The 26,269-nt window shown below is 56.4% G+C and overlaps 2 protein-coding genes across 9 annotated transcripts; one reads left to right on the top strand and one right to left on the bottom strand.

Annotated features, from left to right (window-relative positions):
* The first annotated feature begins 2,635 nt into the window (after positions 1–2,635).
* Positions 2,636–7,694, top strand: PODNL1 (podocan like 1). Of its 3 annotated transcripts, XM_060146656.1 has the most exons (11): positions 2,636–2,686; positions 2,814–2,864; positions 2,996–3,220; positions 3,716–3,809; positions 4,086–4,150; positions 4,283–4,392; positions 4,634–4,790; positions 5,053–5,168; positions 5,618–6,275; positions 6,967–7,115; positions 7,237–7,694. In XM_060146656.1, exons 2-11 carry the CDS (start codon positions 2,862–2,864, stop codon positions 7,385–7,387), a joined length of 1,728 nt encoding a protein of 575 aa, XP_060002639.1. In that variant the 5' UTR covers positions 2,636–2,686; positions 2,814–2,861; the 3' UTR covers positions 7,388–7,694. The 3 variants fall into 3 exon arrangements, with proteins under 3 accessions (XP_060002639.1, XP_060002641.1, XP_060002638.1); XM_060146658.1 differs by lacking the exons at positions 2,636–2,686; positions 2,996–3,220 and having other exon boundaries at positions 2,732–2,864; XM_060146655.1 differs by lacking the exons at positions 2,636–2,686; positions 2,814–2,864 and having other exon boundaries at positions 2,942–3,220.
* Positions 7,695–8,283: 589 nt separating this feature from the next.
* Positions 8,284–26,198, bottom strand: CC2D1A (coiled-coil and C2 domain containing 1A). Of its 6 annotated transcripts, none has more exons than XM_060144997.1 (29): positions 25,933–26,198; positions 24,429–24,564; positions 22,707–22,822; positions 22,548–22,613; positions 22,153–22,287; positions 21,835–22,069; positions 16,250–16,383; positions 15,865–15,937; positions 15,615–15,686; positions 15,392–15,522; positions 15,240–15,312; positions 14,405–14,538; positions 13,922–14,036; positions 13,668–13,840; positions 12,854–12,976; positions 12,716–12,774; positions 12,508–12,624; positions 11,307–11,380; positions 11,173–11,231; positions 11,007–11,058; positions 10,817–10,916; positions 10,639–10,729; positions 10,198–10,335; positions 10,043–10,107; positions 9,408–9,471; positions 9,181–9,307; positions 9,030–9,106; positions 8,897–8,944; positions 8,284–8,813 (listed from the first exon to the last, which is right to left on the bottom strand). In XM_060144997.1, exons 1-29 carry the CDS (start codon positions 25,990–25,992, stop codon positions 8,793–8,795), a joined length of 2,868 nt encoding a protein of 955 aa, XP_060000980.1. In that variant the 5' UTR covers positions 25,993–26,198; the 3' UTR covers positions 8,284–8,792. The 6 variants fall into 6 exon arrangements, with proteins under 6 accessions (XP_060000980.1, XP_060000982.1, XP_060000981.1 ...); XM_060144999.1 differs by having other exon boundaries at positions 10,043–10,104; XM_060144998.1 differs by having other exon boundaries at positions 13,922–14,033.
* Between the last annotated feature and the right edge of the window lie 71 nt (positions 26,199–26,269).

Here is a 26,269-nt window from a genome sequence, read left to right as displayed (position 1 = left end):
CAGGCTCTACGTTGGTGGACCATACTCCTTTGCTGTCCCTGCAGGACTCCCTCCTGGGCAGGGCAGGGCAGTGGAGGCCTGAGCTGGGCTGGGCAGAGCTGGGATGGGCTGGACTGGGCTGGGCACTGCAGAGTGTAGAGAAGGGAGTTTGTTGCAGGAAGATAAGGCCAGTGGTTCATTTACAAGAGTGGTGATTATGTTCCTAGCCAATCAGCACATTCCATCTCTCTGTGGCCACAGGGACTGATTCCAGATGGACATGTGACCAAAGCTAGGCCAATGACATATAACCTTGGGGCTTTCAGCAGGACTAAAGCTGGAGCTATCTTGGCACTGCACAGAGAATCCTGCCAGTAGAGCTGAGAGGTAGAGAGAGACTCCATCCTTAAGGTGTCATCCTTAAGGTGTCATCCAGTCCCTGGATCCAGCTATGCCTGAAGGACAGCCCCTCAACATTTCCATTCATGAGTTAATAAGTACCCTTGTTTGTATTAGTTAGTTTGGCTTCGATTCTCTATCCTTTGCAACTTTAAGAGGCCTGCCAGAAACTCACACAGCTTGTTTCTCATTGCCACTTCCCTGGGGTTAGGATCAGTGCAGTAGTTCAGTAACTCTGTGGGGCTGGCCGCATTACGCGGCTAGGGAGACTAAGGGCCTTCTACACAATGTCCAAGCTAGTGGTGGTCAGTCCCACAGGGAGAGCCTGGAGTGGGCCCATTGTTCTCTTCTGGTCAAAGCTAAGACATGTCTTCTGTCCTAGTCCTGAGGGACCCCTCTCCTGAGGCCACGCAGTCCTGGGAAACGTGGTCAAATGAGTACATTTTTGGGTCCAAGTTTCCTCCTCTGTGGAAGAGGGATTAATAATACAGACACCCTCTGTCTCCATCATTCTTCCACATCTTAGTCCCTTCTTCCTTCCCACCTGATATACTTCACTTCCATCACCCCATGGCTTGACCCCCCCCACCAAGCCCCCTGTAGTTGGTGCTGTCTGGGACCTACCATGCCCCCCTCTGGCCTCACCAGCAGGCATGTAATATCTCTTTAGGGATGGAGTCTACTCTACCCAAACTGCCAGGGAATTCAGATCCCTTGGGGGCAGCTCTCAACCAGTGACTGATGGAGGGAGTTGGAGGATCAATACCCCAGCTCTCTCACCCCTCGGGTGAGATGACTCTGATCCCCCAGGGTTCCCCAGCGAGACTGAGCCCCAGCTGCCTATAGTGAGAATTTGCTTAATTACAAGAGTGACCAAACTATCCCAATGTGACCAGGACTGAGGGTTCCCCAGATGCAGGATTTTGAGAGCTAAAGTTTGCAAGTTCCAGGCAAGTTGATGACCCCAGTGATAACTCATCGATTCATGACTGTTCCCTTCCTTCTCTCTGCCACATCCCTGCTCCCCTACAGCTGCTGTCTCCCAGACAAATACACTCAGTCCTCATCTCAATCTGTTTCTGAGAGACCCCAATCTCCTTCATGCCCTCTGAGCAGCCCATCAGCCACTCCAACCCAAGCTGAGCACTTGTGGGGCAGATGCTGTGCTTGGAACTTTCGGCCCACTACCTGCCTTTGCCCTGTGACCGCCTTTTGAGGAGCCTTTTGAGGACCGTCTTCTGTCAGCTGCATTTTATGCATTGGAAAGCTGAGGTTTGACAGGAAAATGACTTCTCTGAAGTCTCACGGGTAAGTGGCATGTCTCGGGGGATCGGACCTGGGGCAGAGACGGGCTTCCTCACCCCTCAGCACACACTTCTGCTCTGCGGTTGAGGGCCTGGCATGTGCTGGGCACCGTCTCACCCCCTTCTTTTTTTTTTTTTTTTGCAGTACGCGGGCCTCTCACTGCTGTGGCCTCTCCCGTCACGGAGCACAGGCTCCGGACGCACAGGCTTAGCGGCCGTGGCTCACGGGCCCAGCCGCTCCACGGCATGTGGGACCTTCCCGGACCGGGGCGCGAACCCGTGTCCCCTGCATCGGCAGGCGGACTCTCAACCACTGCGCCACCAGGGAAGCCCTCACCCCCTTCTTATGCATGATTTCATTTAATCCTTACACCACTCCCGGGAGGCGAGGCAACTATTCCCCCACTTTGCAGAGCGGGAAACCAAGGCCTGGAGAGGTGGCAGAGCCCAGGTTCAAGCCCGGGCAGGCTGCCACTGAGCGCACATCCTTAACCACCAGGCTGGTGCCTCAATACGTGTAATTTCCTTTTGGGCGGCGGCTGTGGCTATTTGGGGATGGGGGAGCCTGGCTGCCAGTGAGGCCAGCTGGCAGGGGGGAGGAGGGGCCCAGATGGCAGACCTGGCTGGGAGCCCACAGACCGGTGTCTGGACTGGCAGGCTAAGCCCAGGCCTGCCCTGACCCATCATTGCCAGCGCCGGTTCCTTGGGGATCCTCCTGTGCCCTGAAGCATCCTCCACTCCTCTGCCCCCACCTCTACTCCTGCGGTTGGCCCAAATACCAGACAGGGCAAATCTCAGCTTTCCCCCAAACATTCCTCGCTCCTATGGCCCGGCCCAGGCTGGCCGAGGTTACGCAAGCAGAGCTGGGGAGGCGGCGGGGGGGGGGGGGAGAGGGGGGGGTGGCGCGGAGGATTGGGGGGAGGTGGGTGGGACAGAGGGGACAGGCTGGCCTGTCCTCATCACCCCATCCGGTGCCTGCCTGCCCTCCGCAGGGCGGGGAAAGGGTGGGCCAGCTCCCCTGAGCCCCTGGGAGAACAGGCTGGGGGGGGGGAGGGTGGCCAGCGCCAAGAGATGGGGGGCGGTGGCGGCCACAGCAGAACCTCCAGGAGGTGACCGCCTGCTTTCCATTAGGGAACCCTGGTCAGCAGTTCCGGCAAGACGGCAGACCTGGGGCTGGCTATGGTAAGTTGGGGCAGGGGAGGGTCTGAGGGTGGGGCCTGCCTGCCCGCCCCCCTCCATGCGGGGATGCTCCTGTCGCCATGGTGACCCGGTGCCCAGCCTGGGGACACCCTGAGCCGTCCCTCAACTCCCAGTGGCTGAGCCTACTGCTGTTGCCCCTGCTGCTGCCTGGGCCCCCGCCCGCCCTCGGCATGGAGGACGCCTCGTTCCCCCACCTGGGGGAGAGCTCGCAGCCCCCGCCCCGGGCCTGCCCCCCACGCTGCTCCTGCCCCCGGGCTGACACAGTGGACTGTGCCGGCCTGGACCTTCGGGTGTTCCCGGACAACATCACCAGGGCAGCTCAACACCTCTCCCTGCAGGTGGGGCCTGGGGTGGGGGCACAGGGTAGCTCCCAGGGGAAGCGGGGAGCCTGGGGAGTGGTTGGGTTGAGGGTGATGGGGTGTGGGGTCCACGTGCAGGGGTGAGGCATTGGGCGTGAGGGTCTTGGCACTGATGCGAGTCGGCCTTGAGGAGGGTGCAGGGCCCTGTGTGTCCCGTGAGAGGAGGTGGGGGCATAGATATTGGAAGTGGGAGGGGCTGAGGGTTTAGGGGTGTCGGGGAAGTCAACGTCTGGTGATTACGGGGCTGCTTGGGGTCAGCGTGGCGGGGCCTTTGAGATCAACTGTAGGGGTGCATGGGGCGCTGGGGGCCACTCTCTTTTAGGTTACAGGGTTGTTCCGAGGTAATAAGGCATTTGGGATCGAGTAGAGGGTGATGGGGTGTCAGAGCTCACTGCTGAGGCTGATGGGAAGCTGAGAAGCAGGGCCCAGGGTCACGGGGGTCAGGGTGTGAGTGCCCCGCTCCCTGCCCCACAGAACAACCAGCTCCAGGAGCTCCCCTACAACGAGCTGTCACGCCTTAGCGGCCTGCGGACCCTCAATCTCCACAACAACCTCATCTCCTCCGAGGGTGAGGGGGACGATGGGAGGCCCCTCCCCACCACGGTCCCTGCCGCCCTCTCCCTCCCCAGCTCGGTCTGTGGGCAGGTCTGCGGCTGTTCCCAGCACTGCCCTTTGCTGAGCAGGATGGAAACTCAGGGGATGGGGGGCAGGGGCTGTGGCTTTTGAGGATGTGGGGGGCGGGGCCTGGAGGATCCTCTGCCAGTCCCTGGCTGGGTGGGAGCACAGACTCTGCCCTGCCCCCACCCCACACCAGCGGTCCCCTCACTGCCCACCTCATTCACAGGCCTGCCTGACGAGGCCTTTGAGTCCCTCACGCAGCTGCAGCACATCTACGTGGCCCACAACAAGGTGAGCCCCCCCCCCACACACACACACGGGGTGCAGCCGGGCTGGGGTCACACAGCGCAGAGGGTAGATGGGACAGCAGGCGGTGGGGTGCAGGAGCGGGGCCACAGGACCAGTGCAACTCTGCTCCCGCAGCTCTCTGTGGCCCCCCAGTTTCTGCCCCGCTCCCTCCGTGTCGCTGATCTGGCTGCTAACGAAGTGACGGAGATCTTCCCACTCACCTTTGGGGAGAAGCCTGCGCTCAGGTAGCCCCTGGCCCAGCCCAGGCCCCAGGGGTCTCAGATATGCCTGGGTCACTCCCCACCTTGGGGGGGGGGTCTGGTGGGGAGACAGGGCCCTGGATGCTCTGTTTGGAGAACTCAAGACTGAAGCAGAGACCACGCACGCTCACACACACACACACACACTCTCACACTGAAGGTGGCTGGGGTGCGGGGCGGTGGGGAGGCCAGGGCAGGCTGGTGGCCGGAGCCTGGCTCCCCTCAGGTCCGTGTACCTCCACAACAACCAGCTGAGCAATGCGGGCCTGCCGCCCGACGCCTTCCACGGCTCCCAGGCAGTCGTCACCCTCAGTCTCTCCAGCAACCGGCTCAGCTATGTGCCGCCCAGCCTGCCGTCCTCGCTGGAGCGGCTCCACCTGCAGGTGCCCCTCCTTCCCCTCGCCATCCCCGTGTCCCCACCTCCCTGGGCTCCCTGCACCTCTCTCCTGCGGGACCCCGACACCCCCTTGTCATCCCAGTAGTCAGAAATGTCTCTGAGTCCCTTCCACTGGCACTGGTCGCTCACAAGCTCTCTGTGGGCAGCCTTGCTCAAGCGAGCTCCTGGTCCCTTACTCAAGAGCCCTCTGTGGCTCCCCACTGCCCTCTGTCCTGGACCCTCAGTCTCATGCTCTGCTCCCTTCCCAGAACAACCTCATCTCCAAGGTGCCCCGAGGAGCCCTGAGTCGCCAGACCCACCTCCGGGAGCTCTACCTTCAGCACAACCAGCTGACGGACAGCGGCCTGCATGCCACCACGTTCAGGTGGGGCCTGGGAACAGAGGGTTCGGGGGTGCGGCCTCGTGCCGGCAGTAGGGGCTGAGGACTCAGCATCTGGGGGCCCCAGGCCTCCATCCCCCACCTCTGTATGACTCTTAACTCAAGGCCTCACTTGGTGAGCGCCTACAATGGGCCAGGCTCAGCCAGGCACCTGGCAGCATCCTTGTCTCCAACCACACCCTGGGCGTCAGTCCTACTACCCAACGACACGGCTGCCACACGAACATCTCAGACCCGGAACTCTGTCCTGGTCACCCCTACATTTAACCCTCAGGCTGGAATCTGCCCTGATCACCCCCAGGTTTACCTCCTACCCAGATCTCTCAACTCATCACCCCCAAGTTGGAATCTCCAGCTTACGTCTCTCGGGACCAGCCCTCAACACCCCCCACTCTGGGCGCCCAGCCCGACGCCGACCCTCTCTCTCCTGCCAGCAAGCTGCACGGCCTCGAGTACCTGGACCTGTCCCACAACCAGCTGGCCGCGGTGCCCGCCGGCCTGCCGCACACCCTGGCCGTGCTGCACCTGGGCCGCAACCGCATCCGCTGGGTGGAGGCTGCCCGGCTGCGCGGCCTGCGAGGGCTGCGCTACCTGCTGCTGCAGCACAACCAGCTGGGGGCGGCAGGGCTGCCGGCCGGGGCACTGCGGCCGCTGCGGGGCCTGCACACGCTGCATCTCTACGGCAACGGGTTGGACCGCGTGCCCCAGGCGCTGCCCCGCCGCCTGCGGGCCCTGGTGCTGCCCCACAACCGCGTGACCACGCTGGGTGCCCGCGATCTGGCCGCCACGCCCGGCCTGGCTGAGCTCAACCTGGCCTATAACCGCCTGGCCAGCGCCTGCGTGCACCGCCGGGCCTTCCGCCGGCTGCGGGCCCTGCGCAGCCTCGATCTGGCCGGCAACCAGCTGACCCTGCTGCCCTCTGGCCTGCCCGCCAGCCTGCGCACCCTGCGGCTGCAGCGAAACCAGCTGCGGGCCCTCGAGCCTGAGCCGCTGGCCGGCCTGGACCAGCTTCAGGAGCTCTGCCTGGCGCATAACCGGCTGCGTGTGGGTGACATCGGGCCTGGCACCTGGCATGAGCTGCAGGCCCTCCAGGTCAGGGGTGGGCTGCTTGGCCACACTGAATGCCCGCAGGTGTCCCCACGGCCCCTCCACTCCCCGGCCGGCCTGCCCAGCAACTCCCCTGCAAGGCTCTGAGATGCCACAAAGAGAGCTCCCACTGCAGGCCAGCCCTGGGGTGGATAAGACAGATCCAGCCCCCAGGCCTTTGTCTGTGCTGCCCCTGCCACCGGGTCCTCCACGACCACCCCTCCACCTCCCCAGCCTCTAGCTCCTTCTGAGTGCTGTTGATGCCCCAGAATTCAGGCCATGTGTGGGTGCCGGGCGCTACTCTGGGTCCTGGAGATGCCACTGGGCACAGAAGGACACAGCTCCTGGCCCCTGGCACAGACATCCTAGCTAGGGAGAGCAGTCAGCAACAATCATAAGCGAACAGTTAGAAGGGCACAAGGAGGTAAAGGAAGGACCATCTTTGTGAGGGATTAACTGAATCAACGGTTCCCACAGCAGGCAGGGACCCTGCCTGTCTGGGCCCCCACCGCCTAGAACAGGGCCTGCCCCAGAGGGGACTCAGTTTACCTCTGTTGAGGGCAGGATTTGGCAGTCACAAAGTAGCTGAGGGAGGGGGCAGAAGGACCGGGCTGGGAGGAGAGCAGTTTGGGGCTTGGCTAAACGGGTGGCCCGGGGCCTGGGGCCGCCACGGCGCCATCTCTGCCCGCCTGCCCAGGTGCTGGACCTCAGCCACAACGAGCTGTCCTTCGTGCCCCCCGACCTGCCTGAGGCCCTCGAGGAGCTGCACCTGCAGGGCAACCGCATCAGCCACGTGGGCCCCGAAGCCTTCCTCAGCACGCCCCGCCTACGTGCCCTCTTCCTCAGGTGCCCTGAGGGTGGCAGGGCCACGGGGCTCCGGGTGACAAGGGAGGGCTGTGGGGGACGTGAGCAGGCCTGGGGGGGCACCTCCCCTCAAAAACGCCCTCACGTCCACCTCTCGGTCCAGGGCCAACAGGCTTCACGTGACCAGCATAGCGCCCGAGGCCTTCCTGGGCCTCCCGCACCTTCGCGTGGTGGACACAACGGGTAACCCTGAGCCAGTCCTGGTCCAGCTGCCACCCACAGCCCCACGTCGGCCACGGGCAGAGGGCCCCTGAGCCTGGAGGGGCGCAGTAGAGCAGCCCAGACACCTGGGGCTCTGCTGGGCTGTGGACTGAGGAGACAGCGCCCAACCTGGGGCCTCGAGCTGGCTCTCTCAGGCCTGGAGAGCTGGGCCCGCCTAACCCACGCTGGCCAGGATGCTGGGACAGGGGTGCCACCTCGACACACAGGGAGCCCAGGGAGAGACTGAAGCGTGCAGCTCGCACACTGGGTGTGCAGGCAACTCCGACCCTGCTGGACACTCCCCCACTGCCCGTGCAGATGGACACAGCAACAATAAAGCCTAGCCCGGGACCTCCCTCGCTGTCCAGTGGTTAAGACTCCGTGCTTCCACTGCAGGGGGCGCAGGTTCGATCCCTGGATGGGGAACTAAGATCCCACACGCCACACAGTGCAGCCAACAACAACAAAAGCCTAGCCCTTTCAAGTGTCCACCACCGGCCAGGTGCCCTTCAGCTTGTGGGAGGGGCTCTCGTCTTCCCTGCGTCCAGCAGAAGCAGCTGAAGCTCTGGGATGCTAAGTGGGTCAGGCAATTTGGCCCAGGTCCTGTGGCCAGTGAGCGGTAGGGCTGGCTGTCAAGGCCCTGAGACACACACGGGTCACCAGGCACCACCACGTATGACCTGACCACACGTGTAAACCCAGATACGCCCAAGGCCACCAGCTGAAGAGATACTCGCAGATGCCCCCAGGTGGGCCACAGACGCTCATGACACGTGCACAGGCCTTCACACACGTCCTCGCAGCAAGTGTGCGCGGAGCACACATCCTTCACGGGCACACCCCCTGCCAGCCTGCTCCTCTCGCAGACACCTCTCCATCAGCCCCCAGGGGAGCCGTGAAGGAGACCCAGCCCAGGCACTGAGGGCAGGAGCAAGAAACAAAGGCAGGACAGAGTGAGCCAGGTAGGGCCCTGGCTGTTTATTCCGTGTGTCAGCCCTGGGGGCCCAGCTGGGCCATGGCAACCCTCTGGGGAGCCAGCTGGGCTCTGGCTGGCCTCAGTGGCTTCTTTGGGGTGCGGGTGGGCGTCAGGGTTAAGGCTGGGGACGGGCTGGAACTAAAGTGCTTGCAGGGGCCCTTGAGGTTTGGTCCTAGCCGCCCTCCCACCTCGGAGGCAGGCAAGGGGCCGCACACCCCTGGGCTGTGCAAACGGACTCTCTGGGGCCCACCCGGCCAGGCCTAGGTGAGGGGCACACACAGGCTGGCGCCCGCAACGTCCCCTGCCAGGGAGGCTCCAGTCGGGCCAGGTGGGCCCAGCCGGGGGAACGTGTCCATCCAGAGCCGATTGTCCTCTGATTGTCTGATTGTCTGGTCTGAGGCCGTGGCCGCGTTAGCTCCTCCCAGCGCCGGGGCCTTGGGCCCGCTCCCGGCTCTCCAGGGGCCGCCCGCCCCTTCGGCCCCTCACCTGCGGAGCCGCTGCAGCTGAGGGGAGAGGCCGCCGGGGTCAGGGTGGAGGGGACATGGCCACAGCTGCCCACCCCGTCCCCAATACCCAAGCCTCTTACCTCACTCTCGACCAGGTTCCGTCTATACAGTGCCTCCTTGGCAGCCTCCTGGGGGGCCAACAGGAGGTCAGTGGGCAGCCCCTGGCAGCCCCGGCCCCCCGATGCCCGCCCGCCCGGCCCGCCCGCAGCTCACCCTGCTGCCATCGTTGCCCAGGCGCCGGGCGGCCTCTGTGTAGAACTGCAGTTGCCGCTCCAGCTGGGCCATGTACTCTGAGGGAGGGAGGGGGTCACGATGGGGCCCCCTGCCCCGCCCCTCCCCCACTCACTCATCCCTGAGATCCTACCCCGCCGGATGCCGGGGCCCCCCTGCTCCAGCTGTGCCCTCTGCCACTGGCTGCGCTGTATGATGTCCTGGTACTGCTGGGCCACCTCGGGGGGCACCGGCCGCCGTGCCTGCCTGAAGGCCAGGATCTGGGGCGGGAGGGGGGGTGCAGAGGGAGTTGTGAGGGCCCTGCCCGGGCCTGCAGACCCCCAATCCTGCCCCACTGAGCCCTGCAGGATGGGTACCCACCTTCCGCTCCAGACGCTCTTGGTCGAAGGCCAGCACACTGAGACTATGCAGGGGCCGGGCTGATCTATGGGGTTGAGGAAGGGTGAGGGGCTGCAGGGATCTCCCACCCCCGACCCCATTAATTCAACAGACACACTGGGCACTGGGGAACAGCGGGAGACAAGCCAGGCCCACCCCTGTGTTGCCGAGTCCACAACCTAATAGGAACAATGGTTGTACACCCAGGCAACTGTGACGCCAGGTGTCAGGGAGGGCTTCCTGGAGGAGGTGAAAGCCAGGCTGGGACTCAAAGGAGTCAGAGTTGGGCAGAGAAGCAAGGAGATAGTGTGGGGATAGGGGTGCTCAGGACACTGTAACACAGAGAAGCCCAGAGGTCAGTGAAAACTAAGTGTATCCATGAACCAACAGGAGGAAGTGGGGAGAGAGAAGGCTGGACATATTGACGGAGATCACAAAAGGTCTTAAGGATCAAGCTGAGGAGTTTAAACTAGATGCTCCAGGAGAAGGGAAGCCAGGACAGGTCTTGGAGCAGGGGAGAGACATGCTCCAATTTGTGCCTGATGGGAAGTGGTCCAGGACAGGCTGAGATAAGCAGAAGGGGGTTCTCTCCAGCACAGCCGGGCCCAGCCACCTACCTGCTCCCCGGCTCCCTCATAGGAGCAGGCACGGGAGGGGCTTTCGCTTTGGGCCCAGCGACCTGCTTCAGAGGACAGAACCAGTCTTGTGAGCCTTGGTCCCTTGAACCAAGCCTCCCTCCTTCCCTGGGGCTGCCGATGGGCAGGGGTCTCACTGTGGGCACAGCTGCTGGCATGGGGTCGATGACCAGCCACCTCTCAGTTGTCGTCTCCAACTGCTGGGCCGTCAGTGGCTCCCGGATCCGAACCATCACCTCCAGCCGCCCCCCTGTGGGCCTGCGACCATCCAGGACCTGGGTGTGAGTGAGGGGAGCCTGTTAGGAAGCAGGCAGCGGCTGGAGGCTCAGGGCTGGGCTCAGGGAGACCAAAGCAGTTTCCAAAACACGAGTCCGTGGGTACGGCTGACACATCAGCTGCTCATAAAGGAGCAGGGTGCTGAGGGTATTTAAGGCCGGGTAGCAGGGATGTCTGGGACTCCCGGGGCCGGGCTGGGCCAGCAGAGGGGACCCTTGGGGGCTCAGGGCAGGCAGCACCTGGGTGGTGTTCATGAGCGGCACGGCCACACCGGAGCGGTCAGACGAATGTCCACCTCTCACCTCGAGGATCTCCCGGACCTCGCATGCTGTCTCCAAGGCGTCCAGTTTCAGCTGGGCTGTGCCCAGGACCCGGTCGGTCTTGAACAGCCCCCTGTGTGTGTGAGAGGGGACAGGATGGTCGGCCCAGGGGAGCTCCCCCTCTTCTAGAGCCCATGCAGCGCCTGGGGCCCCAGCTTACCCCTTGTGGACCACTTCGAACTTGATGCCTTTGGTCTGGATGGCCCTTCGGAAGCCACGGTGGCTGCGGTTGATGCAGAGTTTGAACTGCTCCTTGAACTCTGCCCAGGGAAGGAGGGAGGGAGGAGGGAGGGGTCAGGCTGTGGCCTCATGGGCTTTCCGAGGAGGGCTGCCTCCCGCCCAAGGCTCACCAGGCGAGTCTGTGTTCTTGATCACACCGGTCTTGTCCTTCTGAGCTTCTTCCTGTGACCAGACAGGAAGCGAAAAAGCTCAGGGGCGCCTGCCCTTGAACCCCGGCCAGACTCACTCCCGGGCCTGATGGGGCTTGAGCCCGTCCCTCCTCAGCTCCCCACATACCACATTGGGATAGGGGAAGTCGAACCGAACAAAGACATCCAGGTCACCGGGGGACAGCCCTGTGGGCAAATGAGGGTCAGAGCTGGGCAGAGGGGTGGACCCCACGGCCCCACCCCTGCCTGACGCCCCCTCACCTGGGGGTGTGGGCAAGTTGATGCCCTTCACAATGAACAGGAGCATGTCGTTGCTGCTGAGGTCAGGGAAGATCCTTCCAGGAGGGCGGGCAAGAGACAGAGGCACCTCAGTGCCACTGCCTGCCCGCCTTCTCTGCCCTCCCCCCAGTCTCTTAGGGGTGTCTCAGCGCCTAGGCTTGAGTTTTAGGACCAGACAGACTAGAATTCTCTAACCAGGTCCACCACTGGCTACCTTTTGAGTCCTTTCTCCACTCTGCATATATTTATTTGGGACTTACTCTGCACCAGCCAGTGGCCCTAGCTGCTGTGGGACCTTCTCTTTCTTTGACAGTATTTCTTGAGCATCTACTATATGCCAGCCAGTGTCTTCACTGCTGGGGATACAGAAGTAAACGAGGCAGACCCCATGCCTTTGCTCATGGAACCGGGGCTAGCTGAGTGGACAGATGACCCATGAATATATAAATAAGCAAACAAAACAACAACAACTCTGCAGAGAATTAAAACAGGGGAGAGAGAGTGGAGTGTGCTCAGAAGGGGCTGCTTTAGACAGAGTGATCAGGGAGGGCCTCTCAGGGGAGGTAACATCGCAGGTGACTCTGAATGTCAAGAAGAGGCCGCTACATGGTAACCTGCATGAGAGAGTCTGAGCAGAGGAAATATAGCTGGTGCAAAGGCCCTGAGTGGAAACACGGCTGGTGTGTCTGATTGTCCAAAAAGAGGTCTATGTGGCAGGAAGTGAGTGAAGTGGGGACAGTGGGAGGAGATGAAGTGATAGGGAGCCAGGCTAGGCAGATGTAGGGGAGCCGGGGTAAGGGGTGTGGGTTATCCTAGATGGTGATCTTAGGTTATCCCAGTGGCTGCACCTAATGTCATCTACAAGTGGGAAAAAACAATCCCAACTCCCTGGGGTGTAGGAAGACTTAACAGGAGCAGAACCAAGATCACCATCCCACGGGCTGGCCCAGGCCTTTGGGACCAGGCACATGTCTACAGTCACTAGATCATCCCCATTTCCAAATGTGTCACTGTCAACGCCCTATCGCCGTCCTTCACTCGCGCGTCACGTCTGCCTCAGGACCCCTGCACACACCGTGCTCCCACCAGCTCCCCAAACTCTACTCCAGGGGCAAATCCTCTGCTGGCTTCCGGGGCGCACAAACCCCTCTCCAAAGGGCTGGGGGGGTCTCAGGGGCCTTACTTGATGACGCTGAAGGTTCTCTGCTCAAAGCGAGCAGTGGGTGTGGGGAGACCCCGGGCAAAGGCCTGCTTCAGAGTCTCCATGCTCCGCTTACAGTCCTCCGCCAGCTTCTCAAATCTGCCGGCAAGAGGGCCCTGCTCAGGTCCCGGGTCCCAGGGGCAGGCTGGGGGTGCAGATGTCTGGTGGGGATGGGGGCGGGGCCTCTTACTTGCTGGTTTCGGCGATGTTGCCCAGGTGGGTGAACTGGTTAGAGTGGTTCAAGCACATCTGGGGGAGCAGAAGAAAGTGAGGGGAGGGTTGGGGGCCCATGCCCTTGTAGTGACTTGGGCGGGGAATCCCCCTTCACCTCGTGCTGCTGCCTTATGAGCTTGGTGAGTTCACCGTAGCGCCGGACAGACTCCTGAGACAGACCTGGGCCGGGCCGCTGGACCAGGGCGAAGTCGTCCTTGTTGACAGGGGCGGGTGGCACCTGGGGAGGACGAGGCTCATGAGGTAGGGTCCGCTGGTCAGCAAGGAGCAGGCCCACCCGGGTCTCTGCCGAAACGTCACCCCTCCTTAAAGAGGCTTTCCCTGACTATGGCTTCATCCCCTGTCCCTGTTCTTCCTTCTTTCCCAAGGAGAAAAGTAATGCTCAAAGGGAAGTGGATGGTCCTGCCCCAAATGGCAGAATCTGTTATCCATTTTCCTCCAAGTCTGATCCCCACCCCCTCTTCCCTAGTAATGGAGTCCTGCCTGGGCACACAGCAAGAGACTACATGTCCCAGTCTCTGCTGCAGCTAGGGGTGGCCATGTGACTGAGTTCTGGCCAATGGGAGGCAAGCAGAGGTGATGGCAACTCCATGTAACTTCTCATAGCTGGGATGCAGACAAGGCATCAAACCACTTTGACCATGTGGACAAGACCTAGGGTGTGGCAGAGCAACAAGATAAAAGAACCTGGGCCCTGAAGGGCTTTGTCTTTTAGAGACCAGAATGCCCTGAATGTTACATGCAAGAAACATAAATGTCTGTCTTGCTTCAGTCACTGTCTTGGGGAGGCCTATTTGTTTCAGCAGCTTAACCTGGATGCTGATTGATACACTCTAAGTCACATGGCTGCTAAGCGACATGAGCTTGAAGGGTGAGTGCTTGGGAAGGTCCAGCAGGCCTAGAGGGCTCACCTTGGTGATGTCCACGGGCAGCCCGTTGCGTGAGGCCTCCAGCATGGGCTCCAGCCCCTTGGCCTGGCGCAGGTGCATCTTGGCGCCCTCCACGTCATTCTTCTGCTTGGCTCGCAGCGCCGCCTGCAGGAGCTGCTTCCTGCGGCCCTCCAGGAAGGCCAGCTGCTGCTGGGCTGTGGGCACAGGGGCGTCTGCGGGTGCTGCCCAACCCATGGCCAGGCAACAGGCAGCCCAGGTGGGGCAGGTGTACCTACCTCTGGTGGATGTGCCTTTGGGGGCCGCTTTGGCTGCTGGGGCAGATCCTGACTGGGGTGCCTTTGAAGGTGGGGCTTTGGGCTGGGCTGTGGGGGCTGCAGGGCTGTTGAGCTGCTGAGGGATAGAGAGGAAGTCAGAGCTTTCCCAGCACCTGTGATGAGTCCACTCCCCAAAGGGTCAGGGCCCGACACTGACAACACTGACCGTCTTAGTTTCTATTTCCTCAGCACTGAACACAACATATGATCTTGTTCACACTGAATCTTTGCAACAGCCCTGGGAGGTAGGGACTATTACTGTGCTCAGTTTACAGAGGAGGAGCCCGAGGGTCGGAAAGCAAAACGACTTGCCCAATGGCCACACAGCCAGAAGGCAGCAGGGCCGGCTGTGTAGCCGGGTCTTTCTGGCTCAAGGCCAGGACTGCTGGGGCTTGGCTTTGCTGCCACTCCCTGGCCTCGCCCCAAGGCCCCGGCCCCTCACACCTTCTTAGGCTCCTCATCCTCTTCGTCCTCTGGGCCTTCATCCTGGTTGGCCAGCTTCACGGCAGTCTCGAGGACCCCCACCAGGCTCTGTTGGGTAGGCTCGGTGGCCTCCAGGCCCTGGATCGGGGGAAAGCCTGGGCGGCCAGTTGGGACCCAATCAGGAGGGGGGGCCAACACCATAATGGTGGAGACTCAGGTTCCTCCCCCATAAGGAGCCTCAGGCCACTGAATCTACTTTGCATGTAAGAAAGGAGATGCTGCTGGTTGGGTGGAGATTGCCAGACCATTCCAACCTCCCTCCTGCCTGCCCTTCCTCTTGCCTGACCCCGGCTGGGCCTCGACCAGACTCCAAAAAGCAAGCACTGTGTGAGGTAGTGTGCTGGGCATAAGAGGTAGTCTTGGGCCTGGAGGTTCTCCCACGGGACCAAGGTGCAGACACATAATTGCTCTCATGGGGGACACACAGGCAGCTCTGAGATCCCAGAGGATGCCTCCTACCCACTGGGGGGCTGATGGGAGGCTGAGCAGGTATCTGTAAAACTGAGAGCTGATGACTAGGAAGGAGTTGAGTCAAAAGCAAAGAAGAAAGGGAGGGAGCAGGCAGTGGTGGGCTGGTGAACAGGCTCTCCACATAAAACCTCCTGATTTTTATTGTTTCCCAATTTCCGTGGTATAACTCTCCCATCGTGACTGATTTTAAGCTACCAATCGTCTAACAAGCTTGCAGAATTTCTGAATGTGCAAGCCAACGGCTCCCTGAGACTGCAGAGTCGGAAGGAATAGCATCTGCAAAGGCTCAGAGGTTAGAGGGGTAGGGGCCGGGGGTGGGGCCTACCTGGGGGCACAGGCAGCTCGGCCACATCCACGGCTCGGCCAGCCTTGTGGGCTCGGATGGCATCTTGGTATTGCTGCAGGGAACGTAGGTGTTAGGGCTTCCTGGGCAAGGTTTCGAGGGGCTGCCAACTCGCCCACCTGGTCTCCACACACCTTAACGATGCGCTCATGCATGCGAGCCTTCCGCTGGTCCCCCTTGGTCTTCGCCTGAGCCGCGGCCACACAGTACCGCTCCATCCGCTGCTCCAGCGCCTCCAGGAGAGTCCTTGGGGGTGCAGGAACCTCTGGGCCAGACCAGGGGATAGAGTTAAGAGTCTAGGGTCGAGGAGACTGTCTTGCTCTGGCTGGCCCACCCCACAGGGTCCCAGAAGCCTACCTGGCATGGAGGGCACGACGGCAGGAGTTGGAGGCTGTGGTGGCAGTGATGGTGGGTCTGGGGGCAGCTGGTCTGGGGGCAGAGAGGTCCAGTCCAATGGGGGGCTTGCTTGTGGCCGCCCTTTCCCCCACCAGGCTGGCCTGGCCTGAAGGTGGGGTCCCTGGGCCTGACCAACAGGGGCGGCAGTATTAGAAAGAACTTTGTGGAGGCCTCCAGCAGTCCTGGAGGGTGGGCAGGGTGGGGTCCTCACCAGGTGGAGGGGGCAGGCGTGACAGGTCCACAGGCTCCCCCCGGCTCAGGGCCTCCAAGACAGCGTCAAAGCTCTGGGAAAAGGAAGATCAGGGGAAGAGGCTGCAGCTGGAGGCCATGACCCTGAGGGGAGTCTCTATGCCCTGCCCACAACAGAGGACTCCCCGCTCTGTCCCTTCCCTTGCAGCACCTTGCTCAAGCCTCTTCCAGACACTTATGCCCATTTCACAGAGAGGGTGAACTGAGCCTTCAAGAGGTGCAGCAAACTACAGCTACGGAGTGACCAGGATTTAAATCTGACTCCAGAGCCCCTGTTCTTTGCCATCATGCAATGTCAGGAGCATCCTGTTCTCTCCCTCCGACCCTGTCCGTCAGTCTGGGCACACCTTGGCCACGCGGAAGTGTCTTGCGGCAGTGGCGGTATCTCCCTGCTGCTTGGCGCGGAGGGCGGCCAGCTTGTACTCGCGCTGGCGGCTCTGCAACTGGGCCAGGGACCTGGGAGGTCCTGGGCTGCAGGGACCTGGGAGGGGTAACAGCACGCAAACCATTTCTACTTAATTCTCACAACAAAGACTGTTCTTAGGTCCACCTTATAGATTTGAGAATTAAGGCTCAGAGAGGGGATACTGCCTCCCCAAGGTCACACAGCCTGAAGATGACATGGTGGGGACTCAACCGCACGACTGTCAGTCTCTGGAGCCATTGCTGTTTTGCCCCCAAGAGAATTCTGGAAAACTTTATGTATCCTTACACATTTTAAGTTGACATCGAAAACTTTTCATTGAAAAAGTAGCAAGGGTTGTCATTTCCAGTGTCTCCAAATATTGACATTTGATAAAGAAAACCATCACACCACTCTTTTAAATCAAATGTATCCTAACTACTATGGTGATTTGAAACTCACCAATATTCCCTTTTTATTTTTTCAAACTGTGGTAAAATACACACAACATAAAATTTACCATCTTAACCCTTTTTGAGTGTACAGTTCAGTGGCATTAAGCATGTTCACATTGTTGGGCAACATTCACCACCGTCCATCTCCAGAACTCTTTCATCTTCCCCAACTGAAACTCTGTCCCCATAAACACTAACTCCCTATCCCCTCTCCCCGAGCCCCTGGCACCCACCATTCTACTTTCTGTCTCTACGAATTTGACTCCTTTAGGGACCTCCTATAAGTGGAATCACACAGTATTTGTCCTTCTGTGACTGGCTTCTTTCACTCAGCATAATGTCCTCAAGGTTCATCCATGTTGTAGCACGTGTCAGAATTTCCTTCCTTTTTAAGGGTGAATATTATTCCATTGCATGAATGGACCACATCTGTTTATCTATTTACAAGCATACCTCTGAGATATTTCGGGTTTGGTTCCGGACCACCGCAATAAAGCAAACACCGTAATAAAGTGAGTCACTCAGTTTTTTGGTGTCCCAGTGCATATAAAAGTTACTACACTATACCGTAGTCTATTAAGTGTGCAATAGAATTATGTCTAAAAAACCAACGTACATACTTTAGTATAAAAATATTTTATTGTTAAAAAATGCTAACTACCAACAGAGACTTTAGCAAATTGTAGCAGTCACATCAGAGATCACTGATCACAGACCCCCATAACAAACATAATAATAATGGAAAAGTCTGAAATACTGTGAGAATTGCCAAAATGTGACAGAGAGACACAAAGTGAGTAAATGCTGTTGGAAAAATGGCGCCAATAGACTAGCTCAAAGCGCGGTTGCCACCACCCTTCGATTTGTAAAAAACCACAATATCTGTGAATCACAATAAAGCAAAAACTAGAAAAAATGAGGTGTGCCTGTATCCGTCAATAGACACTGTGTTTCTTCTACCTTTTGGCTATTGTGGATAATACTGCTAAGAATACAAGTGTACAAATACCTTTCCATGTCCCTGCTTTCAATTCTTTTGACTATATACCAACATTTACCATATATATATATATATATTTTTTTTTTTTTTGCTCCGTAAAAATTTTTAATTTCTTATATAAGAAATAGCAAAGTTAAAACTGACTGGGGAAAAATATATAGAAAAAGGTAAAAATTATTTTTTGCTATTTTATTAGTTTCCCGTTGCTGCTGTAACAAATTACTGCAAAGTCAGTGGGTTGAAACAACACAAACCAACATTTACTATTTAAATGTATGTCAGGGTTCACATTTAGCAATCAGAAATTTCAGATATTCTTTTGACTATATACCAACATTTACTATTTAAATATATGCCAGGGTTCACATTTAGCACTCGGGAATTTCAGATCTTCCCTTATTTACATCCACATCTCCCGCAGAACTGCATCCTAACATGATATATGTGGGTACTTGAAAGGCTTTTTTTGACAACCCCATCGTACATTTAAATGTACATTTATGCACTGTATCAGCAAAGTTGGGAGACAGGATTAAATGGCTTATTAAACAGTACGTTAGTTACAGTTTCAAACAATATGCTCAGTTTTTAGGGGAAGTATCCCTAAATTGAAAGCAATAGGTACAACTGTCAGTATATATAAAAAAATACAATAGATACACCACCCAGTGTCCAGAAATCCTAGAAACACCTGAAAAACAGCATGCATTGTACTTTTTCAGACTGACAACTGGACCCACTGCTTTAGTTTTGGAGGACTTGTCTGAAGAGGTGTCTAAAACACCTTAACTTTTTTTTTAATTGAGGTATAATGAATTTACTACGTTGTGTTAGTTTTTAGGTGCACAGCAAACTGATTCAGTTATTTATATATATTTACTTATTCTTTTTCAGATTCTTTTCCATTATAGGTTATTACAAGATACTGAGTACAGTTCCCTGCGTTATACAGTAGGTCTTTGTTCTTTTCCTATTTTCTATTTTCTATATAGTAGTGTGTATCTGTTAATCCCGAACTCCTAATTTATCTACCCCTCTCCCCAACACCTTGACATCTGATTGGCTTTGTTTCCTGCCATCGCAAGTCTCTGTGTTAAAGAATTTCTCTTCCAGGATAGAATTATGGTTACAATTATTATCAGCACGAAATTGAGCAAAGCCTAAATATATTGAGCTTTTTTGACAAATAATTTTTATATACTAGGAGTAAAATTTTATTGGCAAGGCAGCTCTTGCTGACACGGCGGTGGCTGGGTCCACCTCCTAACATTTATCTCTGTTTCCTTGTTTATTCTTTTCCTACTTTCCTTTTTTGTTTTTAATATGTAGAGAAACCTGCTTTACATCAACAAATAGAAGAGAGAGTCTTATTATTCTGACGGTCACGTGATTCTCAGAGCCCCTGCCCAGCTACATACCAAAAACTCCATTATGAAAAATTGTTGATGATTTCAGTTGAGAATCTCAGGTGATGATTTCTGATAGTCATCCTTGAACTTTGCCAAAAACAAAAGCTTAGAAACCAGCCTGGCTGCAGAAGGATTTAGAGACCAGGGGTTCACTTTCTGAACCCCAGGCCAGTGTTTCAAGTATCTCTTTGGTTCCCACCAGGGCAGCGTTTGCCCCTGGGGCAGATCCCCATGTTCCTTCCCTAAAGGGGGAGAAGGGAGGTTGGGGGAAAGAAACTTCTTGGGAGGTGCGTCCTCCAGCAGGTGAGTTTTATAGGAAAGACAGACAAGCTGAGGGCTTGGGAATTATTCACTCAAAACCCTATGTGTGGGAATCAAAAAATCTACAAACAGTAAATGCTGGAGAGGGTGTGGAGAAAAGGGAACCCTCCTACACTGCTGGTGGAAATGTAAACTGGTACAGCCACTATGGAGAACAGTATGGAGGTTCCTTAAAAAACTAAAAATAGAGCTGCCATATGACCCAGCAATCCCACTCCTGGGCATACATCTGGAGAAAACCATAATTTGAAAGGATACATGCTACAGGGTGAAGTAAGTCAGGAAGAGAAAAACAAATACCGTATGCTAACACATATATACAGAATCTAAAAAAATGGTTCTGAAGAACGTAGGGGCAGGACAAGAATAAAGACACAGATGTAGAGAATGGACTTGAGGACGTGCGGAGGGGAAGGGGAAGCTGGGACGAAGTGAAAGAGCGGCATGGACATATATACACTACCAAATGTAAAACAGATAGCTAGTGGGAAGCAGCCGCATGGCACAGGGAGATCAGCTCGGTGCTTTGTGACAGCCTGGAGGGGTGGGATAGGGAGGGTGGGAGGGAGACGCAAGAGGGAGGGGATATGGGGATGTATGTATACATATAGCTGATTCACTTTATTATACAGTAGAAACTAACAAAACATTGTAAAGCAATTATACTCCAGTAAAGATATTAAAAAAAAAAAAGGATACATGCACCCCCAACATTCATTGCAGCACTATTTACCACAGCCAGGACATGGAAGCAACCTAAATGTCCATCAACAGAGGAATGGATAAAGAAGATGTAGTACAGGGACTTCCCTGGTGGCGCAGTGCTTAAGAATCCACCTGCCAATGCAAGGGACATGGGTTCAAGCCCTGGTCTGGGAGGATCCCACATGCTGTGGAGCAACTAAGCCCGTGCAGCACAACTACTGAGCCTGTGCTCTAGAGCCCACGAGTCACAACTACTGAGCCCACGTGCCACAACTACTGAAGCCCGGAGGCCTAGAGCCCATGCTCCACAATAGGAGAAGCCACCGCAATGAGAAGCCCACACACTGCAAAGAAGAGCAGCCCCCTGTCCACAATTGGAGAAAGCACGCAGGCAGCAACAAAGACCCAACGCAGCCAAAAATAAATAAATAAATTAATTAATTAATTTAAAAAAAGAAAAAAGAAGATGTGGTACATATATACAATGGAATATTACTCAGCCATAAAAAAGGACAGAATACCGCCATTTGCAGCGACATGGATGGACCTAGAGATTGTCATACTGAGTGAAGTAAGTCAGACAGAGAACAAATATCATATGATATCAGTTATATGTGGAATCTAAAAAAAGAGTACAAATGAATCTATTTATAAAACAGAAATTGAGTCACAGCTGTAGGAAACAAACGTACGGTTACCAGGGGTAAGGCGGGGGAGGGGGGAGGGATAAACTGGGAGATTGGGATTGACATATACACACTACTATATATAAAATAGATAACCAATAAGAACCTCCTATAAAGCACAGGGAACTCTACTCAATACTCTGTAATGACCTATATGGGAAAAGAATCTAAAAGAGAGTGGATATATTAACATGCAAAACTGACTCACTTTGCTGTACAGCAGAAACTAACACAACATTGTAAATCAACAATGCTCCAATACAAAAATTTAAAAAAAACCCTAAAAGGTCTTGAGATTTTGAACATTGTCAATGCGAAAAAAAATAAAGAGGTCATGATTAAAATTACAGTGATTAATAAAATAATGTTGTGTTTCTGTAAAAAACAAACAAAAAAACCCCCCAAAACCCTATGTGTGGGAATGTTACCCTGTCATAGAAAGGAATGGAGTTCTGACACATACACTGCAACATTATGCTAAGTGAAGGAAGCCAGACACAGGAGGGCAAAGAGTGGACGGAGGATCCCACTTATGTGAAATGTCTACAGAGGCAAACCCACAGGGACAGAAAGTAGAATGGAGGTTACTAGGGGCTGGGAGAGAGAGAATGGGGAGTTAGCATTTAATGGAGACAGAGTTTCCGTTTGGGGTGAGGAAAAAGTTTTGGAAACAGAGGTGATGACTGGGCAACATTGTGAATAAGCCAAATGCCTCTCAATTGCACATTGAAACACGGTTAAATAGCAAATGTGTTGTTAAATATATTTTACTGCCACCACACACACAAAACTTCTCTGTGAGCTCATGTCCCCCCTGGAAGGTAGGCTCCGGGGAGGGAAGGGTATTAAAAATATCTAACAATCAGTGTCGGGCCTGCAACCCCGCAGAGGGCCCTACCGCTGAATAAATACCCGGCCCATCCCACGTCAGCCCAGCCCTGTCCTTGGCCTACCTGAGGGCAGCTGGGGCTTAGCGGAGACCAGGGATGAGGTTGGGGCAGTTGAAGGAGGACCCTCCACGATGACCCGGGGATCTGGGGCCGGTGGGTTCGTAGGGACCGGCTGGGTGGGTGCTGGGATGTGGCTGGGCGTAGCCACTGGGCCCTTCCCCACAGCCACAGGCGGCGGGATGTCCCCTTCATCAATGGCTTTCCCCTTCTGGACGGAGGCCAGCAGGTTTTCAAGCGTCTGGGAGAAGATGTGAACGTGAGTTTGGGAGGGGCCTGGAGCTGGGTGATGAGGTCCCAGCACCCTCCCGTCTGCCCGCTCACCTTAAGCCCCCGGTCGTAGCGCCGCATCTTGGCACCATCTCCGGCTTGCCTGGCGCTTTCGATCGCTGTCTGGTAGAGGGCCAGCCTCTCCTGCAAGGTGGCCTCCAACCCTGGGCTGGGCGTTGTGGCCTTTGGCTGCGGGAGGGGCCGAGCACACAGTCTGGGCGGTGACCCCACTCGGGCCCACCCTGACATCTTCCTTGATTGAGTACCTACTGGATACCAGGCATGTTGCTACCCTAACCCCAAAGGGGCAGAAATCATCATCCCATTTCCCAGGGCAGAGAACTGGGGCTCAGTGGTGTCCCGCCACCTGAGCGAGGTCCAATGGCTGAGAGGGGAAGAGGAAGGCCTTGAACCCTGGGCTTCAGGGACCAGTGTCTTCGGAGGTATACCTGGGCCACAGGAGGGTGGGACTCCAAAGCCTTCTGCTCCTCCCCAAGGACCTCATTCAGTTCCGCCTGCAGGGACACACAGCCAGGGGCCAGTCGTGAGGGCCTGACAGATGGGGCAGCAACGGAAGGGAGGTCCCCTGCCCCATTCCGGGTGCTCACCAGCAGGTCATCATCAGCCTCCACATCCTCCTCGTCCGTCCCCTCCTCCTCGTCCTTGTCCGGGTCTCTCATGCACAAGCTGGCCATCTTCTCAATGGCCTCCATGGGCAGGGGACCTAGAGGCAGGGGGAGGCCCCAGCCGGACCGGGATCCTTCAAGAGCCCCCAGCCTCCCGTCCTGGTCACCCATGGCCCCGAAAAATAGGGTAGTAGGCGGTGGGGCAGCATGTCCCCCTCCTGGCCCTTCACGGCACCCTATTGCCCTCGGGCCAGCTAGGCATGATCCCCCACCCCGCCCATCTCTCTGGTCTCATCTCTTCCTTATCCTGCCTGAGTTGGAACCCCAGATCTGCAACTTTCTCACTGTGGGACCTTGGGCAAGTCACTTCACCTCTCTGGGCCTTAGTCTTCACATCTGTTGGATGGGGACAACAATAGTCTCTCCCTCATAGGTAGCTTGTGGGGACTAAAGGTAAGTGAAGCTCTTAGAACAGCATACTGTCAGCATTTTGTTGTTCATGTTATTCTGGTTATCCGCAGTATCCATGTGCTATAAAGTTGCCGCAGACATGGAATGAGCAAATACTGAACCATTGTCCCTGGAGGAAATACAGCATTAGGTTCCCGTGAGCCTCTGGGCACATTTTTGTCCACCAGCCAATACACAACCTTGTCTTATGTGTGCTTCTATTTAAAGACACCTTATTTAATATATACTGTTGATTCATTAATATTGAACTCGAGGCCAACAGCACTATAAGTCACTCCTGAATGAAGCTTATATAGAAGGTACATCCCAGCCTGCTCACGCTTAGGAACAGGAGACAGCACTTCAGCACTACGCTTGGGGGCCATGTGGATTCACAAAATCACCAACAAAAAGCACAAAAAAGAGAAAAATGTGGCATTGAACACACCAAAGAAAGGATACTTATTTATGCGCTGAGACAAGAAGGCGGAGTGTCGCCTCAGCTGGGAACGTGCACATCGGGAGACAAGTTTTCTGCAGCTCTGTGCACGTCTGTGAAAGACTGCAAAAGTACTACAAGCACTGATTTGGGGGTTACAAATAAATTTAAGCTAGCAGGTGAAATCACAAATTCAGAATCCATGAATAACGAGTATCAACTGCATTAGCTACAAAGTGTAAAGGCTCCTTCTGCCCTGAGCTCCAGCCCCACCTGACCACTGCAGAGTCCCCTGGCCCCTGCCATCTCCTCCAGGGCCTCTGCATGTGCTGTGACCCACCCCCCAGAAGCAGTCCCCCACTCTTCACCTGGCCCTCCCTACTGCAGGTGCCTCCTCCAGGAAGCCCTGTCCAGCTCACAGGTCTCCCCCATTGCTCTGTGCCTTCCCCATCCCAGCCCCGGGCACGGAACAGTGGGTTGGAGGGCACGCCACGTCCTATGTGAAGTGCCTGATGAACACCAGAAGATTAACTCCTGTGATGTAAGTGTGGTCATATTCCCATTTTACAAACAGGGAAACGGAGGCCCACACGGGTGCTGGAATTCATCAAGTCACACAGCCAGTAAGTTGCAAAGGTGGGATTCGAAACCTCATTCTGGCTCCAGAGTTGATTGCTTAACTCTTACCCAGACTGTGGATGCCAGAAGGGCAGGCACCTTCTCTGTCTCCATTTCACCATTGCCCCAGAGCCCAGCTCCAAGCCCCGCCCACAGAGGGAGCTCACAAAATGTTCAGGGTGTGTTGAGAGTCTTACCTTTGCCTTTAAGCTTCTCCAGGGCTTGGGGCTGGCCCCCCACCAAAGCCAAGAACTCAGCCTCCAGTTCCTGATCGTTAACTCCGTCCTCAGGGATCATCAGGCCGTCTGGGGAGAGGTCAACTAGTAGGCCCAGCTGTGGGAACAATGGGGGTTCAGTCAGACCTTGGGATGCACCCCAGCTAGCTCGAGGCAGCCATGATGGACCTGGAGTCCCCTTGGAAGGAAGGGAACCCAGAGCTGGGGAAAGCCATTTCCCTGGGGAGTGCCAGGAGGCCAGAACAGGCCCCAGAATACAACAGATGTCCCAAGGTGGGCAGGTCCTCTGGCATAGATCAACATGGGGCAAAGGGCAGCTAGAGAGACCCAACTGCCTGCTCTAAGCCCACACCCATGATGTGCTGCTAGCCAAGGTCAGTGGGGAAGGAAGGCCCCACACCCTGCCCCACAGCAAAGCCACTCTGCACACCTTGGTTTTTTCTTTCCAGCATCTTTGGCAGAGCGAGCCATGAAGGAAGGCTGGAGGTGTCAAGAGCAAATAGAAGCCTAGACAACGTAGAAGTTGGAATTGGGGGCTTTGCTGTGTAACATACCTGTCTTCCTATCCTATCCTGGTTAATGACCAACCATGATGTGATAATATCAGGTTGAAGTATACAAAATTAACCCCTTTTCTTTGGATCAAAAATGGCCAAATATTGGCAATCATATATGTCTCCATCTAATAGTAATAATGATGATGACAACACTTATTGAGTGCTATGTTCTAGCACTTTCCATAAGCTATCTCAATGAATTTTCGCAACTATCCCGTGACATAAGGACTCTTAGAGGCTCCATTTTACAGATGAGGAAACTGAGGCTTAGAGTGGTGGAGCCAAGTGTCCAACGTGTAGAATCCAGGAGGGAACTTCACGTCACTCAGACTGTAATACCTGGGCACTAAGTTATGGCCTGAGCTCCTTCCATAAAAGCTGAGAAAAATCAAACTCTCCCAATGCCTGGGGTAAAGGTAATGAGAGAGGGAGAAGGAGCCCAACCACAGTTCTGTGGGCTCATGGCAGCAGCTCTGGATTTGTGCTTAGCTCTGGCCAAGCAGTTAATCCTTATGACCTTGGGCAGGTGTCTTCACTTCTCTGGGTCTCAGTGTCCTCATCTGTACAATGGGGATAAAAGAGTCTGACCTGGCCAGACTGATGCGAGGGTTCCACAAGTGCTCAGGCCAGGAGACCCGTAACTGTCTTTCTTACCCCAGGTCCGAGGCCTTCCCCTCCCGAACTGGAGCTGCTGCGGCAACAGGTGGCCCTGAGCCCCGGGAGGGGCGCCAGAAGCTGGGGAGCCGGGGCCAATAGGCCGCACTTTGGGAGTCGAACCTAACCAGGGGGGCGGGGACCGGGGCTCACCTGGGGTGAAGATCGGGCTCCCCTGGGGGTGGGGCCCTCCCTTGAATTTGTGACAAGGGTGGGAAGGGTCCCCTGGGCCGGGCCGTGGGGTACAGACTCACCTGGCGGGCGCTGGCGGCTCCTCGGCCCGGGGTTCCCGAGGGTCCCTTCCTCTTGTGCATCTTCCAGGCTGGATACTCGGACCACCGGACCCCTGGCCTGGCCTCCCCCGGGGCCTATGGCCGCGCACGAGCCCTTCCTGAATCCCACGCCCCTCGCTGGCGCCCCGCAACCGCCGACCTCGCACCCTCGGCCTCCCGGGTGGCCGCCCCACTTCCGCCTCGGCCCTTGGGCTCCGCGGAACCCGAGCGCAGCCACCGGACTTGCAGGGCCCGCCGCACTGAAACTACAACTCCCGGCAGGCAGTGCGCGAGCGTGCAGGCGCGCTGCGGAGCGATG

The sequence above is a fragment of the Lagenorhynchus albirostris genome, chromosome 3, assembly GCF_949774975.1.
Source record: "Lagenorhynchus albirostris chromosome 3, mLagAlb1.1, whole genome shotgun sequence".
NCBI lineage: Eukaryota > Metazoa > Chordata > Mammalia > Artiodactyla > Delphinidae > Lagenorhynchus > Lagenorhynchus albirostris.
Note: the sequence above shows the minus strand (reverse complement) of the source record. Positions and strands in the feature narration are given on the sequence as shown.